The 15,964-nt window shown below is 43.8% G+C and overlaps 1 protein-coding gene across 2 annotated transcripts in view; it reads right to left on the bottom strand.

The window, feature by feature from the left end:
* kcnn1b (potassium intermediate/small conductance calcium-activated channel, subfamily N, member 1b) overlaps positions 1-11,257 on the bottom strand; it is a 61,773-nt gene extending 50,516 nt beyond the window's left edge. For both annotated transcript variants that reach the window (XM_023843990.2, XM_072699809.1), the window contains exon 1: positions 9,998-11,257. In XM_023843990.2, coding sequence (XP_023699758.2) covers positions 9,998-11,257 — 1,260 coding nt within the window. The remainder of the gene's footprint in view (positions 1-9,997) is intronic.
* Positions 11,258-15,964: the final 4,707 nt, after the last annotated feature.

The raw sequence follows: 15,964 nt of genomic DNA, 5'->3' as shown, positions 1-15,964 counted from the left end.
GTACTAGAAGATTATCCCAAACACAACATTTACTTAAAAAAATCGAGCAACTGCCCAAACAAAGGACCTTTGTAAAATATAGCAAGGCAAAGCAGTTAAATCACAGCCACCATTATGAAATTGGTTAAATATGCGTATTCCTACCTGATCAATCTGTTACACACCTGCTAGGTTTTAGAGTGACATTTTGGAGTCTCGAGGCTGTGAAATGGCTTTCTTTGTAAATACTTCTTCGTTTTCTGAAAATAAGTTCATTTCTGCACTTTCATACTGGAGGCGCCTTATGTTACAGGGAACCATTACAGCTCCCTCCTTTTTTTGCACCCCCTGAAGCTCATACTGGAGGCGCCTTATGTTACAGGGAACCATTACAGCTCCATCCATTTTTTGCACCCCCTGAAGCTCATACTGGAGGCGCCTTATGTTACAGGGAACCATTACAGCTCCCTCCTTTTTTTGCACCCCCTGAAGCTCATACTGGAGGCGCCTTATGTTACAGGGAACCATTACAGCTCCCTCCTTTTTTTGCACCCCCTGAAGCTCATACTGGAGGCGCCTTATGTTACAGGGAACCATTACAGCTCCCTCCTTTTTTTGCACCCCCTGAAGCTCATACTGGAGGCGCCTTATGTTACAGGGAACCATTACAGCTCCCTCCTTTTTTTGCACCCCCTGAAGCTCATACTGGAGGCGCCTTATGTTACAGGGAACCATTACAGCTCCCTCCTTTTTTTGCACCCCCTGAAGCTCATACTGGAGGCGCCTTATGTTACAGGGAATCATTACAGCTCCCTCCTTTTTTTGCACCCCCTGCAGCCTCCACAGTTTCCTGGGTTTTGTGCGATTTTCACTGCTCCCAGGGCGGCTCTTCTGCTCCGCTTGGCATGGATGCTTCTGACAAATAACATTCACTGAACTGTTTTAATGATCCAAAGAGATCAAGGTTCATCTTCAGCTTTTACTAAATTATTAAGGACGTCGATCACATGGTGACCACGGCTGCATGCTTGCTGTAGCACGAGTTCATGGAACTGTTACCGGAGCCAAATTTTGATCACACACATTCACAAAGTCATCACATGAAATGCCATTTAAACATTTATCAGCTCTGTAGCTTTTATGTGTCATACTTGGCATTCATAGGTAACAAATAAGGCTGGAATGTTTCATTGTATCAAAAAAAATGCCCCATTTAGCACTGGTTTGGTTAGGAAGATATGCTGACGAATAGGGCTGTGTAATGCACTTCATAAATCTGAAATAGAGTCCTGCGGTTTTTATATTGATCTGAGGTTCACTTAAGACAGAAAGCTTCTACACAAATTATAAAGATCACGGTTAAAATAAAACACCCAGAGCAACACAGTATCAATCAATCAAACATGAATCCAATAAGTGGTCGCTGCTACAAGCAATTTTTCTTAATGCAATGCTTATTTATAATAAATATAATACAGCCTTGGTGTTTTGGCTTTTATAATGCAATAAAGCTAAGACATCGTCCATAAAACCATTAACAAATCAAAAATATTTGATTGGTTAACATGAACAGTTCCCTTCTGATCATTGGTAGAACCTTGTATAACAAATGCATACAAAAAAAATCACACATTATGCAATGTTAAAACGTAGATGACATAGTTTAGTGCTGCGATGATGTGCACTCCAAGGCCTCTTTTAAAGGTTCTAAGTGTGGCTGACAGGCGACATCTTGTCATTATTATACAATTAAGTCATTAAAATATACTAGGAACTTAGAAGCTTTCCTACTGAATAAATGATACTGAGATTTCATTTTGACAATACCAAGTCTTATACAATTATTATAAAATTTTAATTATCATACCTAAACAGATTTTTTTTTGCATATCACAATTCAGAAAATTATCCTGTATTTTATTACTGGTCATACTCATTGGCTCTGTCCACGCACATAAGTGAGTGTTTAAGTCGTCCATCAAACCGTCTGGATTTGGCCCAAGTGCCTATGTACTACAGACGTGTGCACATCAGAGCCAAATCTTCTTCTCCCACACATTTACGTGGAGGTTCTACTTGGTCCAGTGTTTTTCTTCTAATGGGAAAAATTAGGGAAAATAAGGCACAAAACTGTGGGGATGTGCATGATGCTATAGGTCGGGTGACGTGAAAATCAGGCACAAAACTGTGGGGATGTGCATGGCGCTAGAGGTCGGGTGACGTGAAAATCAGGCACAAAACTGTGGGGATGTGCATGGCGCTAGAGGTCGGGTGACGTGAAAATCAGGCACAAAACTGTGGGGATGTGCATGGCGCTAGAGGTCGGGTGATGTGAAAATAAGGCATGAAACTGTGGGGATGTGCATGATGCTATAGGTTGGGTCACATGAAAATCAGGCACGAAACTGTGGGAATGTGCATGGCTCTATAGGTCGGGTGACATGAAAATCAGGCACAAAACTGTGGGGATGTGCATGGCGCTAGAGGTCGGGTGACATGAAAATCAGGCACAAAACTGTGGGGATGTGCATGATGCTATAGGTCGGGTGACGTGAAAACCTGGCACGAAACTGTGGGGATGTGCATGGCGATATAGGTTGGGTGACGTGAAAATCAGGCACAAAACTGTGGGGATGTGCATGGCGCTATAGGTCGGGTGATGTGAAAATCAGGCACAAAACTGTGGGGATGTGCATGATGCTATAGGTCGGGTGACGTGAAAACCTGGCATGAAACTGTGGGGATGTGCATGGCGATATAGGTTGGGTGACGTGAAAATCAGGCACAAAACTGTGGGGATGTGCATGATGCTATAGGTCGGGTGACGTGAAAATCAGGCACAAAACTGTGGGAATGAGCATGGCGCTATAGGTCGGGTGATGTGAAAACCAGGCACAAAACTGTGGGGATGTGCATGGCGCTATAGGTCGGGTGATGTGAAAACCAGGCACGGAACTGTGAGGATGTGCATGCCGATATAGGTTGGGTGACGTGAAAATCAGGCACGAAATTGTGGGGATATGCATGACGCTATAGGTCTGGTGAAGCAAAAACCAGGCACGAAACTGTGGGGATGTGCATGATGCTATAGGTCGGGTGACGTGAAAACCTGGCATGAAACTGTGGGGATGTGCATGGCGATATAGGTTGGGTGACGTGAAAATCAGGCACAAAACTGTGGGGATGTGCATGATGCTATAGGTCGGGTGACGTGAAAATCAGGCACAAAACTGTGGGGATGTGCATGGCGCTATAGGTCGGGTGATGTGAAAACCAGGCACGAAACTGTGGGGATGTGCATGGCGCTATAGGTCGGGCGATGTGAAAACCAGGCACGGAACTGTGGGGATGTGCATGACGCTATAGGTCTGGTGACGTGAAAATCAGGCACGAAATTGTGGGGATATGCATGACGCTATAGGTCTGGTGAAGCAAAAACCAGGCACGAAACTGTGGGGATGTGCATGACGCTATAGGTCGGGTAACATGAAAATCAAGCATGAAACTGTGGGGATGTGCATGACGCTATAGGTCTGGTGAAGCAAAAACCAGGCACGAAACTGTGGGGATGTGCATGATGCTATAGGTCGGGTGACGTGAAAACCTGGCATGAAACTGTGGGGATGTGCATGGCGATATAGGTTGGGTGACGTGAAAATCAAGCACAAAACTGTGGGGATGTGCATGATGCTATAGGTCGGGTGACGTGAAAATCAGGCACAAAACTGTGGGGATGTGCATGGCGCTATAGGTCTGGTGAAGCAAAAACCAGGCACGAAACTGTGGGGATGTGCATGACGCTATAGGTCGGGTAACATGAAAATCAAGCATGAAACTGTGGGGATGTGCATGGCGCTATAGGTCGGGTAACATGAAAATCAAGCATGAAACTGTGGGGATGTGCATGATGCTATAGGTCGGGTGACGTGAAAATCAGGCACAAAACTGTGGGGATGTGCATGGCGCTATAGGTCTGGTGAAGCAAAAACCAGGCACGAAACTGTGGGGATGTGCATGACGCTATAGGTCGGGTAACATGAAAATCAAGCATGAAACTGTGGGGATGTGCATGGCGCTATAGGTCGGGTGAAGCGAAAACCAGGCACGAAACTGTGGGGATGTGCATGACGCTATAGGTCAGGTGAAGTTACTGACTTCTTGGCTGCAGCTCTAGTCATTTCCCCATTATCAGCTGACAGGCTTCTACTTTAAATACAAATAGACACAGATGGAAGCAGCTCTCTGTTATACACAGAATCTGTAACCCCCCCCCCCCAACCAAGGATTACCGGATGAATATTACAACAGTATCAGTGATAACAGAAGTGCTTTGCATGGTCCGGATGTATGTGTAACAAACATGAAGCTGCTTTACATGTCTTGAGAACAGCAATCCACATAATAAAAGCACAGTTTTCGCCCTGGAATTCAAAGCTTTTCCTTATTTAACAGAGGAGTACCAGTGCCTGTCCTTATACAGCTCTTCAATATTATCTATTTCAAAGACAAGTTGACAATTAACTTTTACTTACAAAATACAAACTAAATTACAAACTAAATTACAAGGACCTTAGTGGAAGGTGTCTTCCTGCAAAGAACACTATAATGAAAAGCAACAGGATAACTTACAGAATAGTTACAGAATAAGTTACAGAATAAAAACAGGCTGATGCATTGCTTAATGCATCAGTTGCCCTTCCTTGGAGTAACTTTTCCATTTTATCCCAGTATGGAAATCCTGGAGTTCCTGCTCTGCTCAGATCTCGCCTATACCAGCCTGTCTCGGATCTGTACGGTTCCTGGATACTGTCTGCGGCCCTCTATGAAGCCACCTAACTGTGAGCATCACTGCAGTGTGAAGAGGCCAGCCTGCCTCAGATAAGTACGGCTCCTCATTGCCTCACTGGATGCTGTCTGCGGCCCTCTATGAAGCCACCTAACTGTGAGCATCGCTGCAGCGTGAAGAGGCCAGCCTGCCTCGGATCAGTACGGTTCCTCATCACATTCACTTGATGCTGTCTGCGGCCCTCTATGAAGCCACCTAACTGTGAGCATTGCTGCAGCACGGAGAGGCAAGCCTGCCTCAGATCAATATAGCTCCTCATTGCCTCACTGGATGTTGTCCGCGGTCCTCTATGAAGCCACCTAACTGTGAGCATCGCTGCAGCACGGAGAGGCCAGCCTGCCTCAGATCAGTACGGCTCCTCATTGCCTCACTGGATGTTGTCCACGGCCCTCTATGAAGCCACCTAACTGTGAGCATCGCTGCAGCACGGAGGGGCCAGCCTGCCTTGGATCAGTACGGGTCCTCATTCCCTCACTGGATGTTGTCTGCGGTCCTCTATGAAGCCACCTAACTGTGAGCATCACTGCAGCGCAGAGAGGCCAGCCTGACTCGGATCAGTATGGCTCCTCATCGCCTCACTGGATGCTGTCCGTGGCCCCCTATTAAGCCACCTAACTGTGAGCATCACTGCAGCGCAGAGAGGCCAGCCTGCCTCGGATCAGTATGGCTCCTCATCGCCTCACTGGATGCTGTCCCTGGCCCCCTATGAAGCCACCTAACTGTGAGCATCGCTGCAGTGCAAAGAGGCCAGCCTACCTCGGATCAGTACGGCTCCTCATCACAATAGGCTAATGTGACAAAGTGGGGAGAAAGAACCCAGATTCTCACAGTAGGACACCCTTCGCTTCTAGCTGTTGCCATCGGGGGGGCTGGCATTTTATTTAATCTTTATGCAACTTAAAATAGCTTAAAATCTTAAAAGCTGACAGATGAGACAAAGCAGTTTGAAAGCTACACAACTGTGTATGGACTATGCATTGCAATTGCTAAAAAAAATCGTTTCAAAGAATATGATTTTGGCATATATGCAGGCATAGTATAATGAAATGTAAAGAAAAAACTATTTTTAAGCCATTTAAAAATTTCATGTAGTTCGATTTTAAACTTGTTTGGAAAGAAAGACAAGGTAACTATACTAATTATCTTTGTCAGAATGGATTTTTATGTAATTCACTTTCAAAGTGAAAAAGGGCGGCACTGGTACAGACTAAATGTAACATGAAACATCTCAGCACGTCTTATTTTGAAATCTTAACATATTTTTGTTGGTAGTAAAATAAATGTCCTGTTAAAAAAAGAAAGAACCAGAAATATCATACAGTTTCCATTAGTTTTTCCATACATTTGAGCCATTTTCTCTGTGTTGGTATATGTATGTGTGGAAAAGGGACACAAGAGCCACATGCATCACAAATGAGTTAAACTAAGTACTATGTACTATGAAGCCCTAAATAACTACATGGACAAACACTTTAACTTCTCAGATTTCTTGAAGATCTTGTTATTTTTCAACAAGCAAGGAACTGTTCTTATACAAAGAAAGGAAATAATATTAAAAGGAGGCTAATTAAAGTTCACGAAGCACATCAAGACCAAAGCCAAAACAGGACTAATACACACGCATGTTAACCTTCCAGAAGTAAAACACTGAGTGAGGCCCGGCCTGCGTCTGGGCGTCAGCCATGACACGAGAAAGATAAATAAGGATTAGAGCTTCTATCCCAAAGTATCACCGTGCTCTGAAAAAAAAAACAGTATCCATTGTCCAAAAATAATAATGGGTGGAAACTAAAGGAGATCCATCCTGGGAATGAGTGTTTTTGGAGCACGAAGCAACCAAGAACATTTAATTCCAAGGCCTCCTGTAGTTTTTTGTGACCAGCTGTTAGAATATATATTATCATTTTAAAGTGAAGTGCAGATACTGTAGCAACTGTTATGCAGAGCAGAGAGAAAAAAGCAAATCCAGTGATTTCAGACAGCATAATATTTCACAATAAGACAATGAATACATCAGTCACAACAGGAACCTTCAGATGGGAAAATGCATTCTTAAAAACTGACATACTAAAAAGCATTAATGATTATTATAAACCTCTTATTTAATAATCAGTACTTAAAATGAATACTCTTCTAAATAGAATTCATATATAGATTATGTGAAAGATTGTCAAAATAGTGTTGAACCAAAGTAATATAATTTTTAACATTTTTCCCATCTTCCTTCACTCACCAAATGCCTCATGCTACATACATGCTTATTTAATGCAGGGTTACAAGGAGGCTGGGTTCTATCACAGGCCCCAAAGGGCCAGCCGCAGACAGGATGTCAGTCTGTAACTGGACAGGCGCGCTGAGGGGAATGTAACGTCAGCAGTCAACGGGCCTTCGGATACCCGTGCAAACGGCACAGTCACAGTGCAGCAGGGTTAGGGACGGATGCAGTGCAGCAGGGTTAGGGACGTATGCAGTGCAGCAGGGTTAGGGACGGACGCAGTGCAGCAGGGTTAGGGACGTATGCAGTGCAGCAGGGTTAGGGACGGACGCAGTGCAGCAGGGTTAGGGACGGACGCAGTGCAGCAGGGTTAGGGATGGACGCAGTGCAATAGGGTTAGGGACGGATGCAGTGCAGCAGGATTAGGGACGGACACAGTGCAGCAGGGTTAGGGACGGATGCAGTGCAGCAGGGTTAGGGACGTATGCAGTGCAGCAGGGTTAGGGACGGACGCAGTGCAGCAGGGTTAGGGACGGACGCAGTGCAGCAGGGTTAGGGATGGACGCAGTGCAATAGGGTTAGGGACGGATGCAGTGCAGCAGGATTAGGGACGGACACAGTGCAGCAGGGTTAGGGACGGATGCAGTGCAGCAGGGTTAGGGACGGATGCAGTGCAGCAGGGTTAGGGACGGACGCAGTGCAGCAGGGTTAGGGACGGACGCAGTGCAGCAGGGTTAGGGACGGACGCAGTGCAGTAGGGTTAGGGACGGACACAGTGCAGCAGGGTTAGGGACGGATGCAGTGCAGCAGGGTTAGGAACGGACACAGTGCAGCAGGGTTAGGGACAGACGCAGTGCAGCAGGGTTAGGGACGGACGCCTCGTCGCATGCAGAGTGCATAGTGCACAGTGCTGCAATAATTATAACACATTCTATACTGAAAGAACCGGAAAGGAAATGCATGCATAGCCAGTAGCAGTATGTTTAACTACAGTGTCTAAGGACCGGCGTGAGATCCATGTCGTTCAAACAGCAGAGCCACCTGAGGATGAGCCCAAGGCATTGGGTTACATGCTTCATGATAGGGGGATCACAAGACGAGAGGGTAATTACATATGAACTGGGGGCCAACATCACCGTCCTTTAGACAGGCCTTTCGATAGCAACTAACTCACAGCTGTAATAATAATAATAATAATAATAATAATAATAATAATAATAATAATATCCCAGGTATACCCCATCATCATGCCCTGTGCTGCCAGGAATAACAACCCAGTCCAATATAAGGTATACGGTTAGATAATAATACAATTAACTGCATTAAAATAACAAGTTCCAAAGTTAATCTTACTATAATACCTGTTGCAATTAAGCAATTTGTGATGCCTTTTAAGTGTAATAAATGAAATCCTAATTAAATTTATATCAATACACCAGTGATGAAGAAATGTATAATGCCAACATAAGCATATTAAATTAAAATGTGACATGAATGCAAGTTTTTTTAGGGTAACACTTTTTCACTTTCCCTCTTCCATCATCCCATTTACTTTACGCCTTTATTCCTTTTGGTCTAAACTCTAAAGAGAAAAAATATACCATATATACCCTAAATCCTCAAAAAAATGGAATTGCATCTCTCTTAATAATATAACATCTTCAAGACCATCTCACTTGGCTTTATTTTGCCTAAAATGTGAGAAAGAAAGAAAGAAAGAAAGAAAGAAAGAAAGAAAGAAAGAAAGAAAGAGAATGTCTGGACCAAGTGCAGTAAAACTTAATTTATCCTCAGGAATATTTCAGCCATATACATTTACGCCAGGATCTATATTTGCTTCACATTGGTTTCATCAGTTGAAATGCTATGAAGTTACCAAATTAAATCAACAGCTAGAACACGGTAAACATCATATTTTCTTTATGAATCTAAAAATATAGACACTGTGCTTTATTAGTTTATATTAACAAATGTTACAGCAATAGACAATTAAGGCCGGATTGAACATGTACTTTTCAATGTTTCTAAATAATTCTTAATACTATATAGTATATTAATAAGGCTGCATAAAATGCATGTCTTAGCGTCAGTAAAATATTTTACATTAGTAATAATATTAAACTATTTTATTACCTCAGCGGTTTACTTATTCACGCTGTTAATGTTGATAAAATAAGATTATAGTTTCCTACATATAAATCATGAATGAGTAGAAAAGCGGTGTTCGTTTGCTTCGCGTTACATTAGGTTTTTAGCGGTTAAAAAGTAAGTGAATGAACAATGAATGAATGAATCAATGTATGGACTGCAATTAGAAATAATCAGAGAAAAGTAAGTGTCCAACGCGGTGGATATGCGCAGCGTAACTGGGTGGATAGGCGTGCGTGCGTCTCTCAAATCTCTTACTGGTGTGCCACATGATCCAGCTCCCTACAGCACCTTATATAGCAACAATGGTCCTAGTAGTAACTGGCCAATAACTGAGCAAAATACTATTCACACCTTCTATTAAATGCAGGGATTGACTACTTTGCATTGAGACGTTTGGTAAAAAAAAAAATCATAAGACTGAACGTAATCTACAGATGCGAAGCACATCGCCACTCCGTCAACACGTAGGCTACTCCACATACGCGTTAGCAGCTATAACCTTTAACACTCAGAAGGCACCATCTAGTGACAGTAAAAAAAAGGTTACCTGACCCCCAGCCACCCAGCCATCCACCCCGCCCCCTTCGCATTCCCCAAATCCCATCCACATCCCTCTACATCCCGTGTGGTTGTTTATTTAAAATTCACAGGGTTCAGCCTCAAGTCAGCAATTCAACGCTAAAACGCCAAGTCGTCACAATACACTGCGCTTTTTAGCGAAGAAAATCGGACTAACCAGCAATGGCAAACCACAGTAAATGTGATCTGTTCTCTTGCATCTGCTTTGCATGTTTATGAACAGGTACCTGCTGTTCCACCGTTCGGATCTGCTTCCCTTCCTGATGCTGGTTCTCCGGCCACAGACGGCTGCTGGACGAGAAAAGGCTACTTTTGTTGCTGCCGGCCACCGATATGTTCCTCACTGGCGAGTGATTGGGTGGGGGGTTCACGGAGGGCTGGCTACTCCGCAGCCTTTGGGACTGACTTAACTCGCCGGGCTTCCTGTAGTCTTGGTCACAGAGGTGTTGCCAGTGCGCGCCTTCTTGCTGTTGCTGCAGCAATAGCGGCTGCTGTCTCCTACTCGCCTCACCGGATCCGTTGGCGCAGCAGTTGTTGAGGAAGCTGCTCCCGACCAGCCGCTGATACTGCACCTGCAATTGTGGTGGCTGTTGCTGCTGCAGGTCCTGAGGCTGAAACAGAAACAATCGCTGATTTACATCGCTAGGCTCACATACATTTACGTCCAGCGCCTGGTGCGTGCTCTGTGTCACCGAGCTGCAGGATGGACTCTGTGGATTCTGCTCTTCTAGCTTGAAATCGTTATACGGCTGCCGCTGTTGCTGCAACAACTGGTTATTCTCTGACAGCCCTCCTACTCGTCTGCAGTGGCAGTCGATGTATTCCTGCTGGTAATTAACAGTCTTTTTCAAATTGTCCCCCTTGTTGCTGTTCTGCAAAAACAACAGCGACGACGGCAGCGAAGGGGAGGGCTGCGGGTAAATGTGGGATTGGTGCTGATGAGGATTCACTTCCTTGGAAAAACTGCAGTGGCAGTGCTGAAAGACAGGCTGCTCCGACTGCAGATGAAAGCCGGCGACCCCGGTATTCTGCAGCAAAGAGGCGCTCTGGTGATCAAAACAGACGCCCTGGTTTGGAGCTCGCTGTCTGCATCCGTGGCTGGTGACTGATGATGAGCCGCCGCGTTGCAGTTGAAGTGCGCTGTCTTTCTGGGTGAAAACGCTTGGGCTGGGCAGCTCCTGATGATATAAGGTTGAGGATCGCTGTCTGAGTGGAGGGGGAGGCGGCGGCAGGCTGCAGACTGCGGCGGCTCCACTCGGAGATGCTTTTTGTGAATGAGCTGCACCGCTGTGAGCGTTTCTTTCTCGACTGGGTGTCTGGTGCTGGAAGACAGCTCCCGAGTACTGATGCTGCATCCCCTCTACAGCTTCGCCCTGCTGTAGCGGAACCTTTGCGTTGTAATGATCCACCACCCTTTCATTGCGAGCGGCCCCGGTAGAATCGAGCCGACTTGTCTCATTGGTAGGTTTGACCAGGACCAGCCTCATAACGTCACTGTACAGCTACCAAAAACGCCGCCTTCATGAAAAAAAAAAAGATTCTTCCAAACACAGTTTCCTTGAATGAATCAACAAGAAAGACTGAAGTGTCGAGGGCTGGTTGGATAGGTGGCTTTCCAAGAAAGACATCCAGTTCCATTTGCACTTATTTTTTCATCACTGACAAATGGTGAATAAATATCTATCATTGGAAAAACTGGCAACAAGCAACTGAAGCAAATTAGTTCAAATAAACGGATTCAGCTGGTATAAACTCCTATTTCAACTTCGACGTGATTCTTCAGCAGCTGCTGGCGGGAGGGTTGACAGCGTTATACCGGCATCCCGTTCAGTGACCGCGCTGTGCTGCCGAGTGGAAATCCAAGTTGCTGGTTTTATATCGTCAGCCTTCCGCGGTCACACACGGATCTGTAAACAGAGAGGCTAATCAGTCAAAAAGGATCAAGTCCAATGTAAGAAAAGGAAGACGTATTTAGGCGACCTATTAAATGATAAGCATTCGCAATATATGTATTCTGTACAAAATATATGTCGTGCCTATACGGATATTTCTCATGGAATACATTTAATGCAGCCAGATCGCCCAAATTAATGCATAGTATTACGAGTTTAAAATATGAAAGCAGGATGTAAAATTTCTCTGTAACCATGGCCATCGTATGTTTGCACAAATAGTACGGAGTACCGAGAAAGTTTGTGTGTTGATAGTTGTCTTACCAAGGAACATTAATCTAAAGATAGTAAATGTCAGTGGAATTTAACGTAACATATACCATTACATCTATCACTAATTGCCACAATTAAATTACATTTTAAAGGGTATACTTATCAGAGAACTGCATATTGACAATTCTACAGCTGATAATGTGGCTTACATCATGAAGTTCCCTTTTCAGATGCAATCCTTTTGCATGTAATAATAGAGACAGAGCACCTCTGACAACTCATGACGATGGTCATCCTTGAGGTACAACTGTGTGGTACGACTTTGATTGAAAACAAAGAAATTAATTAAAATAGTTGGCAGCTGGAATTGCCCCTGCTGCACAATTAATTGCAAGGACATAAATAATAGTATGTGTAATTAGGCCGGGTTGACAGACTTTATTGGTCCCTGAGTCGTTAAGGTTGTCCCTCCGTTATGTGACGGTTGGGTCTTGGAGTGGATCAGCAGCTGCAAAGGACACCAGATCGTTTTCATTAAGTAATTAGTTTCTGCGACCTGTATGGGTCCCTGGTTCAGGTTAAGTATCATTTCCTTGCTGGTTTGGGAAGTGCTGCTGCATTAATTATTCACGGCCCCCAACTGTAGCACCCAGACATATATACACACATCAAATGATAATGACAAGGATTTTCTGTGGAAAAAGAAGATTCCTTGTGGCCTTTTGTGGTTCTGACTGCACAAATAAGCCAGATGCTCCCTCTGAATTACACTTAATGTACTAACTTTGCCTACAGACACTTCTCTGTGTGTCCTTGAGAGAGTTGTGGCCTCCAGCTGATAACGCACATTGCTGATTGTCTGATGGGTGTCTTCTTGGCCTTGCTGTCAGAATTTCACACCCACTCTTTTCATTTTTTATTACCAATGAAACAGAATTCTACAGGTTTTGTAATCATTTGTACCTGTGTGTGCCTTTTACCTTTATCTATTTAAAACTGAAGCAGAAAAAGCTTTTTCCATCACATATGTTCTACTTCTGTATTATTAAATTTTAGTGGTTATGCATTTTGCGACCTTTTCGTTCCTACCCGGTACGTCACACTCAGAAGGAGGAGCAGTAATATAGAAAAGGCTGCTAATACACAAAGAAACACATTTTTTTATGTATACAAAACTAACATTATATCAGTTACATTCCTAATGAAAATGTCGTATGGTTGCAATGATTAATAACTATCAGAACTATGAACAGCACCATAAGTGTAGTGAAATCTAATGTTTAGCATGAAGTATACATCAGATTTAATGCAGATTGTTTTTACAAGCAGGATTCTTTTTTTTTTTTGGAATTTAAACAAAATTGTAAATACTGCATCAAAGTTTATAGTCATCAGTTTTCCAAAAATCATTGGTGCTAAAATTAATCTGGACATTGCGAAAATGTTACCTAGGAACTGTAGGAACCTGCCAAGTACCAAATGTGATTGCAAGCAAAATGCAACTTGAAACAAATTAAATTAGCACTATTTTTGATGATCTTGCTACAGTTAACAAGAAACAAGATATAACCAAATTTTCCCTGAGTTCCCCATTAAGGTAGACAGATCTTATACAGTATAACATCCCACATTGCTTTCTTATTGATACTGATTATATGATTATGATAAATATGATTGACATACATATTTACTGCAGAGTGTGTTGTGGTGCTCAGCAGGACAAGCCGTACACTGATCAAACATAAGAGAAGCTTTGTGGGCATTTATGGGATGTTATATGTGATGATGTCCAACGACCTGCAGGATCTAAATATTTCTGTGGCCTAAAACTCTGGTAGAACGATACAACCACAAGATCACAGACGTCGAACACTGAAGAAGAGAGTAAATGCTCCCTGAATTATAATGATTTTACCTTGTTAGTACCTGACTGGATCTGTTTACCTCAGCTGCCACTTTAGTTAAGTTACCCCAGGTTACATCTGGTTACCCCTGGTTACCTCTGGTTACCCCTGGTTACCCCTGGTTACCCCTGGTTACCCCTGGTTACCTCTGGTTCATTCTCTCACTATGGCTTCCTATTCCCTGCTTTCGTACTGAGACACATTTGGCTAATATGGCCAGTAATACAATATGAAATCTTATTGAAATCTTTTTTTTTAAAAAAATTTTGCCTTGGGGGCAGTGTGCAGCTCAGCGAGTTAGGACTCCCTGCCCATGATCACCACTTAATCCCTGAGGTCGACAGACAGTTGCTGCTGCCGGGCCCCTGAGTACGGCCCTTGAGCCCCTGCTCCACCCTGTGGTCGACCCTGTGCTGTGACCCCCAGGCTTACTTCACCTGTATCACCTGTATCTGTGTCTCCTGGAGAGCTTGATGGAGTTGGCGAAAATGGAATGAATACAGTGTCACTATTCTATAAAAGAATGCATACAAATTGAGTCACTTCATTGTTGTTCTATAAAGATATTGGTCATTCTCCATCCTGTTTATATTATTTAAACCTTGAGAAAAGTAAAATCACCAAAATATCTGCTAATATACACCGTTCAGCCATAACATTATAACCACATGCCTGATATTCTGTAGGTCCCCCTCATGCTGCCAAAACAGCTCTGACCCGTCGAGGCCTGGACTCCACAAGACCTCTGAAGGTGTCCTGTGGTATCTGGCACCAAGGCGTTAGCAGCAGATCCGTTAAGTCCTGTAAGTGTTCAGGTGGGTCCTCCATGGATCGGACTTGTTTGTCCAGCACATCCCACAGATGCCTCATCTGACTGAGATCTGGGGAATTTGGGGACCAAGTCAACACCTCAAACTGTTCTTCATGCTCCTCAAACCATTCCTGAATAATTTTTGCAGTGTGGCAGGAAGAATTATCCTGCTGAAGAGGCCACTGCTATCGGGGAATCCCATTGCCATGAAGGGGTGTACTTGGTCTGCAGTAACGTTTAGGTAGGTGGCATGTAGCAGAGTTACACCCACATGAATGCCAGGACCCAAGGTCTCCCAGCAGAACATTGCCCAGAGCATCACACTGCCTCCGCCGGCTTGCCTTCTTCCCATAGTGCATCCTGGTGCCATCTCTTCCCCTGCTAAATGACACACACACACCCAACCGTCCACATGATGTAACAGGAAACGTGACTCCTCAGACCAGGACACCTTCTTCCATTGCTGTGCTCCAGTTCTGACACATGCCCATTGTAGGTACTTTTGGCGGTGGACGGGGCAGCCTGGGCACTCTGACTGGTCTGACTGGTCTGAGGCTACACAGCCCCATACGCAGCAAGCTGCACTGTGTGCTCTATCATGGCCAGCATTAACCTTTCCAACAGTATCTGCTGCAGTAGATCTCATGTGGGATCAGACCAGACAGGCTGGTCTTTGCTCCCCACACACACCAGTGAGCCTTGGGCGCCCATGACCCCATCGCCGGTTCACTGGTTGACCTTCCTTCGACCACATTTTGGTTGGTACTGACCACTGTATACCAGGAACACCCCACAAGACCTGCCGCTTTGGAGATGCTCTGACCCAGTCGCCTGACCATCACACTTTGGCCCATGTCAGTCTCTCAGATCCTTACACATATTTTTTGCTTCAAACACACCAACTTCAAGAACTGATTGTTCACTTGCCTAATATATAATGTCATATAACTATCATTGTACGGAGATAATCAATGTTATTCATTTCACATGTTAGTAGCTTTAATATTATGGCTGACCAGTGAACATATTTAGTGCCGAGAAAATGTCTGTAACAATTTTTACGGTAACCACTGCAGCAACTTTTACTATGATGTATTCATATTCAAAGATGATGCGCACTGTTCTAAAGTAATAGTACTTTAAATTAAATAATAATACATTTAATTAATATCACTTTAAATCATTGTATTTAATCAATAAACATATAAATCATTTTTAAATCCATTAATTGGCTTGTAATTGTCGTCCCTGTTAGATTATGTACGATTATTCCAAATCAATAAAATTGTCACATTATGTTTACATGAAGAATAT

Source organism: Paramormyrops kingsleyae, chromosome 15 (assembly GCF_048594095.1).
Source record: "Paramormyrops kingsleyae isolate MSU_618 chromosome 15, PKINGS_0.4, whole genome shotgun sequence".
NCBI classification, from domain to species: Eukaryota; Metazoa; Chordata; class Actinopteri; order Osteoglossiformes; family Mormyridae; genus Paramormyrops; species Paramormyrops kingsleyae.
The sequence above is the reverse complement of the archived record's forward strand: the minus strand, read 5'-3'. Positions and strand labels throughout refer to the sequence as shown.